This window comes from Tribolium castaneum, chromosome 9 (genome assembly GCF_031307605.1).
Source record: "Tribolium castaneum strain GA2 chromosome 9, icTriCast1.1, whole genome shotgun sequence".
NCBI lineage: Eukaryota > Metazoa > Arthropoda > Insecta > Coleoptera > Tenebrionidae > Tribolium > Tribolium castaneum.
This window is the reverse complement of record NC_087402.1, coordinates 3785626-3805117: the sequence shown is the minus strand read 5'-3', so window position 1 is coordinate 3805117 and position 19492 is coordinate 3785626. Positions and strand designations below refer to the sequence as shown.

The window sequence follows — 19492 nt, the reverse complement described above, 5'->3', positions numbered from 1 at the left end:
AAGCTTTAATGTTTTGTAAGCGATGGTCGTAAGTTAGAGCGAGCAGAATGAATTTTTTCGTGGCGGTGTTAATATTTTTCGTGTGCATATTATCCGAACGTAATTATGATGCAGATTAAGTGGAGTCTAGATTTGGGGGAGGCGTAAGTATTTCGGGTCGCGCCCTCCGGGGGATTTAAGACCTAGAAGTAATTATAAATAAATGCCAGAGGGCAGGCAGATATCTGATTACCAAGATGCGGCCGACTGCTTAAGCTTCGTCGCTTTTAAATCTAGTTACATGACGCCGCACTGAGTTTGTAATTAACAAATTATTACAGATTATGGCCTTAATCCTTGTTTTCACTATGTTTCTTTCGTCGACCGGTCGATATCTCTTCGAGGCGCAATAAAACCGTCGACATTTTAATGCGGAAATAAATCACTTTCAGAAACTCGCCGATATTGGCTCGACGCTTCGATATGTGTCAGAACGGCGAGTTTCCTCTCTATTTCAGGCGTGATTACCGAAAGAACGAAAAAATACACACAACGAGTACGAAAAGCGCCATTGTTGACGTTTTGCGTACAAAGCGAATCAAGCTAACAACTACGTGGCAATTATTTCTATAACGAAGGCTGCTTTCAGCGTACGACATTTGCATGTGAAAAGTAAATAAATAAAAGCGAATGCAGCCGGGGCGAAATTGCGACAGGACAACTTTTTACCAAGAATTATTATTAATAAAGTGCTCAACGTGTGTGAAATTTTAATTCGGGGACTTAAGGCCCGGGCTTGCGCGAAGTCATTACGAGATGGCACCACTAGGCGCAATTAAATCTAGCTAATTTAATTGGCAAGAATGCTGCAATAGAAAAATAATTGCTCACAGACGCGTTGGAACAATTTAAACGAGGCCGGAACACGTGCTTTTTCATCCTTGTGGTTGAAAGAGACTTAACTGTTGTAAAATTGAGTTATCGATTCGGTATAAAATAACTCGGATATTAATAGCCGGTAACGTTAATTAATATAAAGCGTTACATTGTCAAGTTTTGCAGCAAACTAACCGGGACTAAACAAACAAAATGAATTTATGATCAAACTAATCTTACAGTTTAATTAAAATATTACCTGCATGTTATTCGGTTGTAATGTGATTAAATCGGCGTCGACCCATCCCGGCTCGATATCAAACATGAAAGTTTTTAAGTAAATAAATTTGGAAGCGCTTGTAGCAAAAATGATTCCTCAACTTTTAAGAAGTTTATCTTTCATTTCAAATTTATTCGAAAATGCAATAACGAGTCTTTTCTCAAGTAATTACCAAGTGCTGTAACGAGAAACAAATTTGTTTCTCGTTTAATTGAGAGGCATTTATAGATTACCTCGGCTCCATCTCGGAATTTCATTTCGCCCCGACTTTGGAAAAATTATTATCATCTCAGGCCACACGTCCACTCTCCCGGGTGTATTATCTATAAACTGCGCCCGTTTATTACGATAAAAGCATCGAGAATTATCCCCCTTAAGTAATAACCGTGTCCCCGACGTAAACAATTACAATTTTAATCCGCTTCGCTCTCTTAAAATGGAAATTTAAGAGACGCCTGTTGCAAACGAAACGGCCACGCGAACTTAACGATTAATCGAACGACTAATTTGAATTCCGATTGCGCCCAACTCGCACATAGGCTTTGTCGACGAATTTTCAACAATGTAATATTTTGTCGCGAAATAGGACAATAACATCGACTGACTGGACGCATTAACTCGGCCATTGATGGGATCCACGGCTCTTGAGGCGGATTATTGCTTTTTTATTCACGGACAAAGCGCGACGCCCAAGCCGGACTCAAATCCACCGCCAATTTTGCCAACAGCTAGTTTGGTTTCAACAAAATGATATTTAATTAGGGAAAATTAAAGCCCTATTTGTATTTATTGTATATATTACTGTATTTTTAATGAAAATATTGGAATTTAATTAGCAGTTGCATCAATTTGCTTTTTATTATTATGAATAAAACCGAATTTCTGTTTAACAACATAATTTATAAATTTTTATGGTTTAGGGGCCATAAGAACTGTTATTTTTTAATCAATTGTCAAACCATTGGTAATAATGCCAATTTGTGTGAAAATACGAGAACTTTTATTGCGCTTTTTCCAAATTCGCGAAAAAACCGCTGAAATATCGCGATGTGTGTTTTATCAGATGCGCTACAATAAAATCTATCAATGTACATCTCCATCAAAGAACATTCTTCTACACAATGGTCAACTGACAATGCAGTTTTCAGGCTAGCTGCACTATATTACATCTGAGTTTAAAGTATGTTACGCTATATAATAAAATTCTTAAATTTTTGGCCACAAAAGTGTATTTGTTGTAGTTATTAGAAATTATGTACTAACAAAGTAACAAAAAAATTAAAGCATTGTGGTTTCCATTCCATTTTAAAGGACGGGATAAAAATAACTTTAAAAAATTTATTCAGACCGATTTTAATTATTGAATTATTAAATTAAAAATTATTGGTCTTGTTTAACGACGCGAGAAATAAGAGCAACATTTATATGCTAGCAGTAACGGACGGGACAGCAACATTTACGAAAATAAAGTAATATTACTAATCAATTTACTTACCTATTTTTATTTTCTAAAGTACCAGGAAACTAGAAAAACTTTCATTAAAAATTATTCAACAGTTGTTGTACGTCAGCTAACTTTATTTTTTTGTTATGAAAAGTTTTATTCTTTACATTATTTATATTTGTCTGGAATAGTAAATAGCGTATTTTATGATCAATGTACACCTCCATCAAAGAACATTCTTTCTTCTACACAATCGTCAACTGACAATGCAGTTTTCAGGATAGCTGCATTATATTACATCTGAATTTAAAGTATGTTATGTTATACAATAAAATTCTTAAATTTTTGGCCACAAAAGTGTAGTTTGTTGTAGTTATTAGAAATTATGTACTAACAAAGTAACAAAAAAAAAATAAAGCATTGTGGTGTTGTATGCAGACCCTGCAAATTTTTATCATTTTATTTATTTTAGAGCCATTCCATTTTAAAGGACGAAACACGTTGCACAAGTTTCTAGATTTTATTTTCAGTTTTTATAAACTGCGTTAGTAGACGTGAACTTTATAGGAACTTAGTACCAATCAAGCAGGAAAATGAAATACAAAGTGATGACGGACGAGACAAAAAAATCTTGTGTATAAAAATAACTTTAAAAAATTTATTCAGACCGATTTTAATTATTGAATTATTAAATTAAAAATTATTGGTCTTGTTTAACAACGCGAGAAATAAGAGCAACATTTATATGCTAGCAGTAACGGACGGGACAGCAAAATTTACGAAAATAAAGTAATATTACTAATCAATTTACTTACCTATTTTTATTTTCTAAACTACCAGGAAACTAGAAAAATCCTTTTTAAAAATTATTCAACAGTTGTGGTACGTCAGCTATCAACAGTATTTTATGTTATAGCCTACAAGACAATGTATGTCAATTTTAGAACCCTTGAATTACTTCAGTTTAAATGAGTGTTCTCCCCCATTTTAAATCTACAACAAAAAAATCTTTTGTCTCAGAATACATTAAATAATAACCAAATCATGTATCTTGAAAAAGACTTTAGCTACTAAAGTTATTTTGAAAATTTCTGAAATGGCTGTTTAATTACTTTGATAACTTGTGTTGCTTTTGATTGGTTCTAACAGGCGCTGTATAACTAGAACTTTAAATTTCCAGTTTCTATTTTAGTTTCTTTATAAAAAAATACGTGATTCCAATTCATTTGATTATTTCTTATTTTTCAAAATTCAAGATGAAGAAACCAACAGATTGACTGTAAATTTTTTTGAACCACGCGGTATTTGTTGTTTTTATAATGCTATTTTATGAATTTTATTGCGAGAATGCAAACTTGAGTACCGATTCGTGTCGCTGTTTGTTATTTCTTAAATACAATTAACAACACCTCTCGTGGCCATAAAAATGTGCTGTGGAGAGTGCAGAAATACCGCTCTGGGTAATTAAAAAAGCTAGGTAAATAATTGGGAAATTTGTAATATTTGCGGCAAAACTTCGCGTCGCTGCAAAAACAGTTCTAAAGCCCGTCAACCTCTTTCCCGCTCACGTGCCGCACGTGTTGTCTCAATTAGACCCCCACCCCCTATCCGAAAATTAATCAAATCCGAAATAATGGGAAATATGCCTGGAGCACGTTATTTTCCCATCTCATCAGCCGAAATTAATGAGTTCGATTTTCGCTTCGTCGCCCGTTTCAGTGTACTAAGAGTGCTATAGTCTTACCCCTCTCGTGTGTGGCAAACTCGTGCACTTGTCGCGCCCGAGAGACGGCGGCACTTGCGGTCGCCGCGACGCCGTCGACAGGACTGATCTGCAGAATCCCCAGCGTCGAGGATGCAAGGCCCCAAACCGGCGCCTGTCCGTTAGCCCTCAGGTGCGCGTCCCGAAGCCCTTTCCCCACCCTCGGCTGAATTAACCGTCCACATTCGACTTTTTAATAGATCGCTGAGGAAAAAAGGACACTCTTCTTTGACTAACCTGGAGAAAATCTCGCCCCCAGCTTGGGGGAGCGCCACGGGAGGCCCGCTCATTAGCCGGGGATCGCTTACACAAATCTGGGGCTTTAGATGGAGTGCTCAGGACAGATATCATTTATCATTCTGATGCGATCTGCCTCAAATCGGATACCTGGTCACCGCACATCGGGGACAAGCGTCTTTTCACTACACACGAGGGGGATTTAATTGGGGGGTTTTACAAATTCAAGCCATTGTAAACCGGGCTCTTTTATTATCAATCGCTGGGCGAATAAAAAAGTTGCACAAGTTTTCCTGTTAGTGAAATTATATTTAGTTTCGAGTCGATTGAAAGAACTAACTTCCGGAGCGATGCTACTGGAAATTAGAGGATTGGAATTGAAAAGGCGTGGTTATGTCGTTTATTAGTTTGACAAGAAAAAAAATAGTAAGTATGACTTTTCCTAGAATCGATGAATAAAAGTTGAGAAGTTTTAAAGGCGAAATATAAAGAGATTGGACTTAGGAGGTCGGTTAATGAGATTCGTAAGATCGCCGGTGGTTAAAAAGTAAAAACACAATTAGAGACTAGCAAAATAAAATTCTTATTGCAAGATAACGACAAAACAAAGAATCAAAAGCATGTGATGCGAAGCATAAATTTAATAGAACTCGATTAAAAGTACACAAAATGGATACTAATAAAGTGTTAGGTAAATAATAATATTTTTTTAAATAGAATATAGTAAATGCTAGGTAATGGTATGCTAGATAATATGCAAGATACAGCGAAACAGTGAAACCATCCTTAAAGGACACCTCCGAATAAAGGACATCTCCTTACAACGGACATTTTTGTAGAAACGTAACAAAATCTACATTAAAATTTCCACTTCCATTAGTGGACACCTCTCTCCACAACGGACAATTAAAAGTTTCCTATCGTTGTTTATTGTTGCGAGGTTTTACTGTAACACAATTTAAATAATAGGTGGTAATAAATAATAATTAAGTAATAAAATGTAAAATATTGTAAATTCTAGGTAAATGCTAAGTGGTTGTAACGAGGGTAATTAATAGTTAAGAAAAAAATGCAACTTATTAAACGATGTAAGGATTTACTAGCCATTTGCAAAGTTAAATATTTAAAAATATATCTACACAATATAAAATATATATTCTTACAGTTCTTTTACTACAGTACGTATTTCTTGTAACTTTTACGAGCTGGTACGTCTTAAATAACAAGCAAAAAAATTCCTCGTACACAATAGAATTTGTGTTAATACATTTTTTGTAAAAATTATTATTATTATTATTATTATCATTATTATTATTATTATTATTATTATTATTATTATTATTTTCTGCTCACGTTTCCATTTTTTATTCCACTGCAGTTAAAATAAAATATGTAAGATACAGCGAAACAGTAAAACCATCCTTAAAGGACACCTCCAAATAAGAGACGTCTCTTTACAACGGACATTTTTTTAGAAACGAAACAAAATCTACATTAAAATTTCCAGTCCCATTAGTGGACGCCTCTCTCCACAACGGACAATTAAAAGTTCCCTTTTGTTGTTGTTGTGAGGTTTTACTGTAACACAATTTAAATAATAGGTAGTAATAAATAATAATTATGTAATAAAATGAGATATGCTAAGTAAAATATTGTAAATTCTAGGTAAAATGCTAAGTGGTTGTAACGAGGGTAATTAATAGTTAAGAAAAAAATGCAACTTATTAAACGATGTAAGGATTTACTAGCCATTTGCAAAGTTAAATATTTAAAAATATATCTACACAATATAAAATATATATTCCTACAGTTCCTTTACTAAAGTACGTATTTCTTGCAACTTTTACGAACTGGTACGTCTTAAATAACAAGCAAAAAAATTCCTCGTACACAATAGAACTTGTATTGGTACATTTTTTTGTAAAAATTATTATTATTATTATTATTATTATTATTATTATTATTATTATTATTATTATTATTATTATTATTATTATTATTTGCTGCTCTCGTTTCCATTTTTTATTTCACTGCAGTTATTTATTTTTTTATTGTTTAATTTTTGTTTTTTATTACTTTGGGGTTAAGCTGAGTAGCTTTCGGTCAAACTTCACCTCAAAAAGTCTGAATATTTTATTTCTTATTTCTTATTATTATTATTATTATTATTATTATTATTATTATTATTAAGTTATCTAACGTTTATTCGTTTTTTTTAAACAAAACAAATGTGAGAAAAAGTAAAAAAGCTAAAACAAATATAAAATACACAAAAAAGGAAAAAAATAGAATACAAAATAAGAAAAATGTGTTTATTAGAATGAAAAAGTAGAATGTGTGTACCAACAAAAAATAAATAAATATAAAAAAGACTAGAGAATGGTTTAATAAGTGAGAATAGAAAGAACATTGCGTTCAGGGATTGATAATGTCTATCTGTAGTTAATTTTTTCCGTTGCCTAAGTGCAAGGGATCCCACCGGGCACTTTGTAGCCCACCAAAGGCCGATTTGAGTTTGCAAATGAATTCAGGAAGATCTGGAGTCCCAGACCCTTTATTTCCATCCTAGCTAATGCACGTTTCCATATTTTAAATACAAAAAAAATATCGGAACCGATTCTTGAAACTTTTCTTTAGGATTGTACTCGAAGCTTTAATAACTTTTTTCGTGTTTGTTTCAAACTTGGAGGAAATTCAAATTAGTCTGCTCCCACATTTAATGTTGTTATTTTAAGGAGTTTCTTTGGTGTTTTATCGTATTCGCTATATTACAAGACGTTGAAAAAATTGTCAAATCCGCGATCGGATGTAATTACAGCGTTCGATTATGACGTTTCGTCCGAAATTGTTGACTTGGGATTGATGCATTTTGTGTGTGGGATTAGAACGGCGCCTCCACAAAACGAATTAAACCTCTCGCGGAGGGAGGCTTTAAGCCCGGAATGTAGTTAGTGACAGTAAATTCATTTCGATGCCGATTTAATGCAAAATCTTGCGCAAAACCTGGGCTCAGGTAAGTTAATTAGGACGTGTATATCACGTACGATATCAAGGTGGTCGCAATTGCTGGGGGCGGGGGTAATGGCGCTCCATGTAGCGCGCTATACATACAAATAGAACGCTGAATGCCTCCACAACCCTTCCACGATCCAAATATCGCCATTACGCTCTTGATGCGGCCAATTAATCGGAATTGCCGACGCAATCCCGCCCGGTTTTTCACGGCACAAACAAAATATAAAGCACGAAAAATTGGATTAGCGGAAAATTAATATTATGTATTTAAAGTTTTCCGTGTCGCGGATTCTGTTTTCGCCGGGCTATAATCAGGGTAGTGTTGTAAGTTCAGAAAAGGGGATAAAAATTGACAGTCATGGCCTATTTCAACGAGAGCAACCTGTTACGCTTGTGGAATTGTTCCGCTACGAGAGACCGATATCCATTTGTGCCGTTATTAAATTGAGGCACATTCCCTAAACAAGATATCAAATTTATATTATTGTTGGATGGTGAAACCGACAACTCAAATACAACGTACGAAGGATTTGATTTCGAGGCCGAGATGTGGGGTACGAGGTATGTAGTATTTAGTGAGGTGGGTTGTTTGTGGTCGATTCTGTATTAATTGGACTGAAAGAAGCTCGGTTTGAGGTCGGTGAGGATAAAATAATAACTATCAGAGATTTTTTTTTGATTGAAGAAGAATATATCTACCGTAAAATATTTATTCCCAAATTTCGTCCAAAAACAGTCAGATGTGCTACTGTTTTTATATTTATTTAATTGGAATAAAGTTTTAAAAAGTTTTGGTGTTTTTTTGCTTTCCTTTGTTCTAAATTTAAGACGTAATTGGATTCAATTTGTTTATGTTTTTACAAAAGGCAATATCTACTCTAAATACGAAAATTGGATTAAACCTATGCGTTTGTGCTTACCGTATGTATTAAAATAATAATAATAAGACTAGTTTATAAAGCTCTTTACTAATAGATAAAACCAATGTTTATCGGTAAAAAGACTCAAATTATTTAATTTTTTAGATTGATTAACGTCAGTTTTTTTTACTGTAACCAGCAATAATCGGCTAACTATCAAGTGGCACGTGTAATTAGTATTTTGGGTTGCATCTTAGGACATGTCAGAAATAACCCACTATTGACTCACTCTATATAAAAAAAACTAGACGTGACATACAAATGTAACATAATTTTAGTTATTTATTTTAAATGTAACAAAATCAGTATGAATTATCTCATAGTATTTTTTTAAAATTATTAAGTAAATAATTAAATAAATAAATAAAAGATTAAGAGATTTTGGTTTTTCTGGGAAAAGGACTGCTATTCTTGAGCATCTTAGGCCTTAAGTGCGTCACCAGATTGTGGTAAATTTTATCTCATACGTGCAACAATAATGCTCCGTTGATTGCTTTACGTCACGTGGTTTTAAAAGTCGAGATTTGATTTTTGTTTAATCTGTTAATGCTTGTAAAGATGTGCCGGTCGTAAACGCTTAATGCGTTTATCAGTTGCGATAATTTTGGGAAAGTTTTGGCATTTGTCGTTCGCTCGCCGACAATGGTGTCGGCGAGCGTTACCGATAAAATAGACGCTTTGGCGCGTTTTGCGTAAAAATTTAATTAATATCGTCGTCATAAGTTGCGGAGTGAACGAATCTGGCAAGTTCTGTTTGTGTTAATTTCCTTTTCAGTAACCAAATCATTGTTGTATTGTAGTAGGGCCGTCATTGTTCGCGTCGAATGCACGTCGGGCGAGCGAAGCGTCTAGATAAAACTATTCATAAAACTTGATAAAACGCTTACGAATATAGTAAGTAAGTTATTCATAGTAATGGCGTGAAATTGGATTTTAAATAAATTGCCCTTGCTCCTATTTACATGTCATTATTGCGTCATCTCTTCCTCTTCATCCCTATCTTCTTACACACTTTCCTACTCTCGTTTTCGTTTCATTACCCTGCGCGTTTTCAATCAGCCTCTTTTGTCTACGTTCGCGTCGATTTATCAACGCTCATTGTGTCAAGTAATTAGGTTTTAAAGTCGGCGGGATTTTTTCTCTTTTTCAATAATCCGACTTTTCTACAGCTTCCTCTCGGGACGTATTGAAAAGGGGGACTCGGTCATCCCGATTTATGATTTACGACGCGCATATCACAATTCATTTATTCCACGGGGGATTTCTTATCCTCGGCTCTTACACGTGATCCGGCCTTTCACGGCGGTAATGCGCCAAGTGTGAGCGCACTTCCGTCGAACTCGCTCCAATAAGACCGGAAGAGGACGAGTAATTGAACCTGAAACGGGGGCAGAGGGCCCTTTCGCAGCAATAAACGTCCAGTTCGCTCATTACTCTCTGTTTCTTGCCTAATCGACAGTCCTGTGCGGCGACGTGGAGGCCCCCGCTCGCAAACATCGCAAGCTCACCGCAAGAACTTGAGCAAACTCTTCAATTTATAATTTATAGAGAATGAATTTTTTTTTGCTTCTTCCTAATATCCATTAATATCAGCTTCATTCAAATGCACCTTGTACATATGAGTTATTCCTGTTAAAGACATTTACAAGGCACTTGTCTTTATTATTTTTTTTGAGAACATTTTAAGTCTTCTTTATAATATCTGTATCTTAGATAATAAACACTATTTTAAAACACGTCTCCGATAGCAATTTAAAACAATACCAACGTGTTTTAAATTAAAATGTTTCTACAAAAAAAAAAAAATTTTGAACAACTCACTCGCATACGCTCGTTGCATAACGACAGCCCTTGAACTTTAAGCTTCTGTTTTCGTATTATTAATAACAGAAAAATGGGTTTACAAAATAATGAGTGATGAACTCGTTTTTTTTTAAGTTGTTATAATTTTTTAACCAAAATATTGGCTTTTTGGACCTAAATAGGTGACAACATGTGATACAGATGGCTGGGAAGTTTGATTGGTTTGGTGGGTGTTGCTAAATATTGAAATGCGAATAAGTTATTGAAAACGGTTTCGTTCGTCGGTAATCAATTCCTCTTAATACCGCGTCGACGTAGTTCTATTGTTACCCGTCGTTACCTAAGGCCGATGTTAATGAGGAAATTGTTACAAGAGTGATACGTTTCCCGTCCCTGGGGCGCCGTAGTCTCCGATGAGCTTTTCCTGCACGTTGTAGGAAAACTTTTAAATACAGCGCACTTTATTTATTGGCGTTGTTGTCTGAAGCGCAGAAAATTGCAGATCGTTTAGTTGTTTTTTTCGCTCTCTCTCTCGCCGTAACAATTTCGAGCTTTGATTAAATAAGAAGGGGGTCTCTGTTCGGCGGCAATTTTCCAGCCGGCTGCTGGATCGGAACACGGGTTTCCGATCAACAACGCCTGGGAGATCACAGCACACGTGGTGCACTCTCCCCGGCCCCTTTGTGGCCGATAATCGTCTGATGTGATTTCATAGATGAACTGTCCCGGACGACACAACAGTATTACGGGGGGCGGTTTTAAACGAGCCGAAACAAAGTTGGTTTAAAGGCATCCAGCCGACTAACCCGCCGACACTGCAGATGGATCAGGTGAGAGTCTTTGAAACGGCGGCGGCGGTTTGGGGCCACCGCCGCCCCCGGCTCGTTATTGAATGGCGCGCTGTGGCTGTTTGCCAGATAGGGAGAACACGCGAACACGATGACAACACAATGAGCCTTTAGATTACATTGTAAGCGGCCCTCGCCGCCCCACTGCGCTTCTGACACTTTTCGGGGGCGCCGAACAACCCCAAACTTAATTGTTGCCGCAAAAATGGGGCCCGCCCCAGCTCTGTGTTTCCACAATTCGAAATAATTTTATTTTCTAGATAACTAGCAATTTAAAACAAGTTGAAGGGTTGTTTACGACAGAAATCCATCTCTAACGAGCTCGTCAGAGGTGCAAAAAATGTTATTTGCTTGTTAGCTTAGAAGATTAGGACTGTGCATTTGTTTACGCAGAGAAAATCAAGAATTTTTTTACATCTTTATTATTTTTTTTGTCTTGCTGTTTGAGAATGAAAGTGTGGTGGCGTTTAAAGTTTCCAATTATGCAAAGTGGTGTGTGGGGATGATTATCTGTGTGCGTATTGTGCGAAGGTCTGTAGCTAATTTAAAATGTTTGAAATTCGGTCGTCGGCGTCCAGTCGGGAGCTTTGTGGGGCTTTGGTGGACCAGATATTGTGGAAAAGCGCGTTCGAATTCAATTTCCATTTTAAGTTAAGTTTGGCGCCTGGAGCGGCGATCAGAAGAAGAGAGAAATGATGTATGTGGGAGATGGAAATAGATATAAGAGGGATTGCGTTGCAGAAATGAATGATGAGTATACTCATAGTCGTCCAGACGTGCAACGTCGATCCTCCGGAAGACCGGACGTGGAGGAAATGCGACGTGTCGCTGTACGCAACGTCAGAATCCCGGATTCGTTGTATAACCGGAACGCTAGTAAAAGGATGCAGAGATATCATTGAACTTGTATAAAGATTCTATTTAGGGGAAAATTGTGTGTGCGAATGATTCGGCGGATCTGATTTAAAGGCTGACACTTGAGAGTTTCGGAGAATAACAGTAGCCGTGATTAGGGGATTCGGCGAGTGCTGAGGCTCTGAGCTTACCACCAGGTCCAAATCCCTTTGTGGATGATTAAACAGACGGCCGAAACACTACGTATACGTTTTAAGCTTGCCAAACCGAAACTGTGATGATGGAACTGCACGAATTGGAAGCTGAATCAGGTAATCAAGTTTGCCGGAGGCACATGAGTTTGTGTCACGCCCTTGTCGCTGAGGCATATCTCCCGTGAACCATCTCCCCCCCTTCTTCCTTCCGTTCACTGATTTACCTACCGTAAATACGCGTGCTGAACACTCGGAACTATTTCCGAACGACTCAAATTGAAATTTCACATTTTTTCCCATTTTCGCCGCCAATAAATACACCAACAACAGTCTAGAGAGAGACTGAAACGAACGACTAGGGTTGTTTCAAATTGATTGTCCTTTGGTGTTTTGACTCCTTTAAAGGACGTTTATTTTTTAATCTAAAAAAAAGTTAACATGGTTACCTTATATTCAGTAATTTTGAGTAGAAACGAGTGATACACCAAATATGCTTTATCACTTTTGACTAGGCCTGACCTGACCTAACTTAACCGTGGTATGGTATAGAGAAATCACGCTCTCTATTTCTATTTAAGAAAAGGGGCAACCCTACACAGTTTCTCTACATTATTTTACGTAAATAGTTAAATACACTCAGAATAAAATGTGCAAACGAGCCAAAATAATCAAATACTTTCATAATTATTTTTTTACAGTAGGTATACATATTACATAGTCCTAGCGGGTGGCTAAAAAGAATTCATTTTAAAAAAGTCCGAATATTTTTGAAACTAATTTAGATAGCGATTAGATTTTTTACTATCTAGAAGAAAATAAATTGAAAACTATTATAAACATTTAATTTATTTTAAAAACAGTACTTTTCTAAATAAAATAAAGTTGTGTTTTTTTGTTTTTTAAGAAAATAATTTGTTATTTGTCAGACAGCTAAACAAGAGATGCCATCTTCCGGAAATGAGAATTTGAACAGGAGTTTAGCAGCTAGGTATCAAGAAATGAACAAATACGGAAAGCCCCACTGAAGATAATATTATATTATATTTATACATTTATTATATTTTTTTAATAATTTTATAAATTTCAACTAAGCACCGAATAAAGTAAAATTTTAACAAAGAAAAAACGGCTTTTATTTACGAAACTCTTGATTAAACTACCTTGCAAATCTTTAATATTAGTAAAAATTTGTTCAAACTTTTTGAAGTTGATTTATAGTGGGTATATTCAGCGACGAGATAAAATTGTACATTCGGAGGTAGATATTTTCGTACGAGTGGAATAGTAATTTTTTAAAGTTTCTTATTTTTGCGATGAATAGAATGGGTCTACGGGTTATTCTTTGTGGCGCACTTGTAGGTAATTGGTTCGTAAATTAGGAATCCGGCTTTGAAATTGCTTGATTCGAAATGACGTGAAACTGATGTGGATAAAGAAGGAGGATAAAAAGGTTACAAATCAGCTGAAATTAGGTTACAGCATTGCTGGAATCGAATTTATCGAAGGCGCGCTAAAAGAAGTCACATATTATAAATTTCAAGATGAAACTATCTGTCGATGGAGGGACTCTCCCTGGCGTAAAAAACGCACTAACTCAATAACAAGCCATTGAAGCTTGTTTGTAAACTAATAATGAATTCAATTTATTAAGCGAACAACTAATTTGATCAAAAACAATCAAATTACTCCGACATAATTAACGGGAAATTGGTTTGAGTAATGTTTAGAGAGCCTGTCAAAGGTAGCGAACTATTTCCTTTTATTTTCGACGATGTGAAACGGGAAGAATCGAATCTGTTGTCGCTAATTGGAATGGCGGCGACATTATGCGTGCACAGGGAGGGAAAAAATTCGAGTTGAAGCCGCCCCTGGTTGCTAAAACACGCGCTCATACATGAGTGACGAAACACAATCGCTTGTGCACTGGACCGTCCTGGTACACGTCGAAGGCTGGCCAAGTTTGTACAAAAACTTTTTTGTTCCTATTTTTCGAGAGATCAAAGTTAACATTTCCGTTTAGAACCAATCCCATTTTACATTCTCGATGGAAATATATTCATCTAGAATTCGACGTGCACCAATGGATATCCGATTCAATTAACTGTTTTATCTCGTTTAATTACTTCCAGGCTCGGGAGGCGACGAAAAAACACAAAAAATAATAATCTCGCATCAATAATAGAGCATTTTATATTCGGCAGCAACGTTTATTGTACAAAAACATAAATTATTATACACACACATTCAATGTTTACCCTCTTCGTACGCGTACTTCCATATATCCACAATGCAGACCGAGGAGTGGAACCTGTAGAACATCATCAAAGGGACGCAGAGATGCCCGATGATCGTCCACAGCTCCTCGCCGTAGAACTCGTTCTTGTGATCTTGCAAGCCGTGCGATTTCACCTCGAACGTTTGCATGATCCACATTGCCACATTACAAACGATGAGGAAAGTCAATAGTTCCCGCCCGGGTTTTTCTCTCCTGAGTTCCTTACTGTTGCTGCAACGTCGCAGCCCGTCGATGATAAGCGGCGTTTGCACTAGAACTTGACCCACTTCCAGGATGATAAGCACTATGCTTGTGGCGTTCTGGGAGATGACGGCTGGGATAATACTGACGATTCCGTTAAGGAAAAACGCCGGGATGCAGCCGAAGAGGAGGAGGTCGTCAAGAAGGGACACATGCGACTGGCTGACGTCCAGTTTAGTGATTTGCCGATAGGCGAAGATGACGGTAATGGTCATCAGCAGAGTGATGATGATGGATGTGGAGCTGTTGATCGAGACGGCTTCCTCGGTGTAGCGGCTGCAAAATCGCGGTTTTTCGTTGCGTTGCCAACAAGCGAACGGGTTTGCTTACGAATCGTTGAAAGCGATGAGGAACAATATAACACTGACAACCGTCAAGACCATGATGACAATTCCGCTGAAGAGTCCCTTGTTGGCTGAATGGCAATCGGCGTGAATAACTACGTTGCTCTCGAGATTATCATTATTTCCTACCGGAGTGTCGCATTGTCTCGTCGATGACATTTCCTCTTTCTGTTTGCATTTCCCGATGCTCTGCCATATCACGAATAACACCCCAACTAAACATTTAGTTTGAATAAATAGCGGCCACACACGCGCTTGTAATTCTCACCGACAAGGATGCTGTACTCGACGGAGAACGGATACAAATAAGGGGAATAGTTGCGATAAATCAGACTGAGACCAGCGTCGTTCTGACACTCGCTGACGAATTGACGAACGGTCGTGTTGAGATAAGCCGTCAGGAGCTTGGCGCCCCTTTTGTCGTACGAAATGAGAGGAAGCGCCTGGGGGCTGCTGAAGAATGCCGACTCCGAGGTCGTTGGCAGCTCCTCACTGGCGGAGTCCTCCTTGTGGTGCGACAGCGACTCAATGGTCTCGCGGAGGATCGTCCACACCCAGAAGCATAAACTCGAGGCTATGCAGTGCATCAGACCGAAGCGGACCACGGCCAAATGACGGTTGACTATTATCTAAATTGATACTATTGTTAATAATATAAATAATTTGTTGAAACCCACGTTGGAATATTTGAAGATGAAGTAGAGCAGGAAGAAGGAGTAGATGGGGTAGACGATATCTAGGATTAAGCTGGTGACTGTCGCACACTTGTAGAAGTCTTCCCCGTCCGAGGTCAGGAACAGTATCTGATACCCTATGAGGAGTCCACTGTGTATCAAATGCCCCAGACAGAAAACTAAAAGAGTCATTATTCGGCGTTGCGTAACGGTTGGGTAACAAACCTGCGGCTCCAATTTTGAGATAAAAATTAGCGGAATGCCTGTCCTTGCTGAAACAGTAATGATGTTCTAATTGTTTCACTCTAACGGCTTCCGGTAGCCTGATATTAAGTTGGTAATCACCGCTGGCCGACTCCTTCATTTCGATCTCTTCGGCAACGTTCTTTTCCAACAGATCGTTGTATTTGTTTTTCTTGTTTACGTACAGTTTGACATCGACCGTTAAGTACAGGATGAAGATGAGTGCGATGACGACTAAATAAAGGCTGAAAGTCTGCAAACGCTTATTGAGGGTTGTTTCCCCGACTGTGACACTCGCTTACTTCAGCTAGGGGATTGCTTTCCAGAATCACATCGCTTATATACACCACCAAGCCCAGCGTGACGACGAAAAGGGCGTACATCGAACTGAGGATATTTGTGAGGTGCTTCCTGAAACCGAAATTCTCGGATTAATCGCCTCTTTGTGCATAATCGATGATTTTTACGATCGTAATTAATATCAGAACAGGTACATAATGGTAGAGAATACTTGATGTAATTCCGCTATAATTTCGGATTCAAATCGCACCGATGTCGCTAACAATGGCCAACTGTAAAACGTAATTGCTACTTCCTCGCAGAATGCCATTACAATAATACGTGGCTCTATTCCGGCGTTATTTTCGACATATTTCATCGCGCGATTCGTTTTATTCCACCGATTTTTTTAAATGTTGGCTTTGTATTCACCTGAAATTCTGCTTTTTGTCTTCTGGGCTCGTCGATTTCGCTTGATCGCTGGTCGATTCTAGCGACATGGGTGTTTGGACAAAATTCCGGTTATAGTCGCCCAGATCATTGCTGAAAGCCGTATTGACGTAACATTCCGTATCTGGCGTTGAATACAGCTCCGGCTGGCTACCGGAACTTCGACGTTTATTGTTACCACCTAAAAATTCAAGCCTCTAGTACTGTAATTAAGCCATTGTTACGCGAATTTAGCAATTAGCAAATCCGGTTGCGAAAAAGAAAGTCCCAAAATTTGAATTCAATTACTCTTATGAGAACTGGATCTTTAAATAGGACGTCAATTGAGGCTTAGTTTATTTAAAAGTTTACAAAACATTAAAATCAAATTAAGTATCAAGTTATATCAACACACAATAAGATACAGATATAGATAAAAGATTAAGGATGATGCCCTAGTAATTAATGAAACTAATTGTAAATAAATTATTTGAAACTTAGTGACGTTATCAGAATTTCAAGGAATTAACTCTACTTTTGTGATGTCTAAACTAATTATCCGGACTTAATTAAAATTACTCGGTTGCTGTAATATTGAGAAAAAGTGGTTCTACAAATTCTGTAACAAGGAAGAGAAGAAAAAATACATTTTAAGTAAATTGAGAGCAATAACTTATCTAAACAGAATATTGTAAATTAATTAGCCCAGATTAAGTAATTAATTTAATAATTATCTCCCACAATTTTACAAAGTTACAAATAAATCACAATAATTTATAGTCATCAAAGTGAATTAATTAATTGGATTCAAATTGGTGGGTGAAATTAAAGCACATTTGTAGAGAGTTTATCGTTCAAATTGTGTAGTTTGCTGGACATTTAAATAAAAAGTAACTAAAAAAAATACCTATATTTTAATAAATTGCAATAACAGCTGTGGTAACTGAAGTATTAGTAACAAAGTAATTGATTAAATTATAGTAAATTAATTTATAAATTATAGTAACAAATTAAAACTAGGAAATTATTACAATTACTCATAATTATACGAAACTGTAACGTAGCGTTAAATGAAATAATAATAATAATGTCGTTAATTTAAATGAATTTTAGTTCGTCTTTTTCTCTAAAAAAGATATAGTGATGTAGATTGAAAAAAATATTTTTGTGCTTTTGCAAACGGGAAAGTCGGTGAAAAATGAATAATTTGGACTTACTGAAAATTTCGTCGATATTGGAGGTAGTGTCCCCATGTCCGTTGGCGGGCAAGACGAGCTGGAGCACCATGCTGCCATTCTTCGGGCCGATGTTCTGGGAGCACAGAACGTAATCATTCAACTTGTGCAAACTCTCATTGCGATATCGTTTCAGAAAAGTGTGTGTAACAAACCGATCATGCATGTCGTACATTTTGAAACGTATTTTTTCGCGCACATTGCAAATTCGTCGTCAAGACGTTACGCTTCTCTCGAATAAGACAGCTCTAGAAACGGAAAGCGAACGTTCTATTGTATTTTCGCCCGGCGAGCATTCGGAACGACTGTTTCTCTTCCATGTAAAACATATTTTTTGCAGAGTCGTGCCGCCGTTTTCTTTTAATTTCACTTAATTGCAATGGTAATGAACGACGGTGACAGATGCTTCGATGGTTATTATTAAAATGTAACAAGATGAAAAGTTGACGTGTTGCAAAATCGCGATTTTTGAGAGCATGAATGGCTAATTAGCAAGAAAGTTGCAAATTAATGGAATGAATTACGCTGAAATGCGCGGTTTTTACCAGTTTTTAGATCTCGGGACGAAAATCACGCATCATCACTGAAGACCGCGGTTGAGAAACTGTGAAATTCTCTTCGGAAATTTGCAATGAAACAATGAATCTTGCAACATGATTTGTGCAAGAGACCCCTCTCGGAGTATTGTTACCGATATTTAAGCAAACCGCAAGATTGATGACATCGATTTTCTGTCCAGAACCGGTTAATTTTCAAGCGTTTCCCGTAATGCGCGTTTTATTCAGACAATTTATTGTTTTATTACCATTTTATTATTTTATTGAGACGCCGTCATTATTTACGCACAATAAATCATTCCGCGATAGAATTTGATTTGGACATCTCTAGTTTATTGCTTACTGAGACGCTTCATTAACTTTATCCGTCTTTTTTTTATTTTACATTTCAATGACGCCAAAAGATTATCTCACGCGATAAAAATTTTCGGAAATCACCATTTATCTTAATCTCGATGAACTCACACTTTTTAAAATTTCCGCTTTGAAAGATAACCCTGCTGAAGAAGTTACAGTTGAAACACTCCTCTGAAGCCTCAGATTTGGGGCCGTTATTGACGAAACGGTCCTTTGGGCCGTAGGAACACCCAAAATATTTTGAGATTTTTTTTTAGTTACGTCTATTTCAGAAGCACTTCTTTGAATCGAAGGCTGTCCATTTTTGTCATTCTGAAAATTGTTGTCTTTCGTTTTTTTTTATTAATTAAAACTTACTTCAGTCTTTGTTACACTGAATCTAGTATTACGCAACTCAACTTCACTTTCTTCGCACGAACTTTGTCCCAAAGTTTGTGCTTTGTGATGGTTCAAGTCGGCAGAAGAACCATCGAGGCACTCACTGATACTTCTGGATGTTGCCATTGATACGAACTTTAAAACTAACTTTACGGCAATATCTTCGATTATTTTATTGCGGTATTGTAAATAGCATTAATCCTAAGTCTTTTATTATCTTTTTTAAAATCTTTTAAAATGCATTGGC

At 36.9% G+C, this 19492-nt stretch overlaps 1 protein-coding gene and 1 long non-coding RNA gene across 5 annotated transcripts; one reads left to right on the top strand and one right to left on the bottom strand.

Moving 5' to 3' along the window:
* Nucleotides 1-10314: 10314 nt before the first annotated feature.
* Nucleotides 10315-13302, top strand: LOC107397727 (uncharacterized). The gene is made up of 3 exons (XR_001574767.2): nt 10315-12040; nt 12090-12330; nt 13140-13302. It is a non-coding gene; the product is annotated as an uncharacterized LOC107397727 (long non-coding RNA).
* A 1083-nt stretch (nt 13303-14385) lies between these two features.
* LOC655850 (proton channel OtopLc) lies at nt 14386-19406 on the bottom strand. Of its 4 annotated transcripts, none has more exons than XM_015979588.2 (10): nt 19225-19406; nt 18976-19161; nt 17936-18029; nt 16722-16920; nt 16313-16421; nt 15993-16272; nt 15771-15946; nt 15362-15722; nt 15080-15308; nt 14386-15025 (listed from the first exon to the last, which is right to left on the bottom strand). In XM_015979588.2, the coding sequence occupies exons 1-10, from the start codon at nt 19369-19371 to the stop codon at nt 14458-14460; spliced, it is 2349 nt and encodes a 782-aa protein (XP_015835074.1). In that variant the 5' UTR covers nt 19372-19406; the 3' UTR covers nt 14386-14457. The 4 variants fall into 4 exon arrangements, with proteins under 4 accessions (XP_015835074.1, XP_015835073.1, XP_967505.2 ...); XM_015979587.2 differs by having other exon boundaries at nt 18976-19179; nt 19225-19405; XM_962412.4 differs by having other exon boundaries at nt 15993-16263; nt 18976-19179; nt 19225-19404.
* Between the last annotated feature and the right edge of the window lie 86 nt (nt 19407-19492).

Bases quoted from the DNA above. Each gene is read 5' to 3' on its own strand.
- LOC655850 (XM_015979587.2), bottom strand. From the start codon at position 19,371: ATGGCAACATCCAGAAGTATCAGTGAGTGCCTCGATGGTTCTTCTGCC. The intron at 16,921-17,935 runs GTAAGTCCAAAT...TTGAATTTTTAG, and splicing joins CAATATCGACGAAATTTTCA to GTGGTAACAATAAACGTCGA. The intron at 15,309-15,361 runs GTGAGAATTACA...CTAAATGTTTAG, and splicing joins CGAGTACAGCATCCTTGTCG to TTGGGGTGTTATTCGTGATA.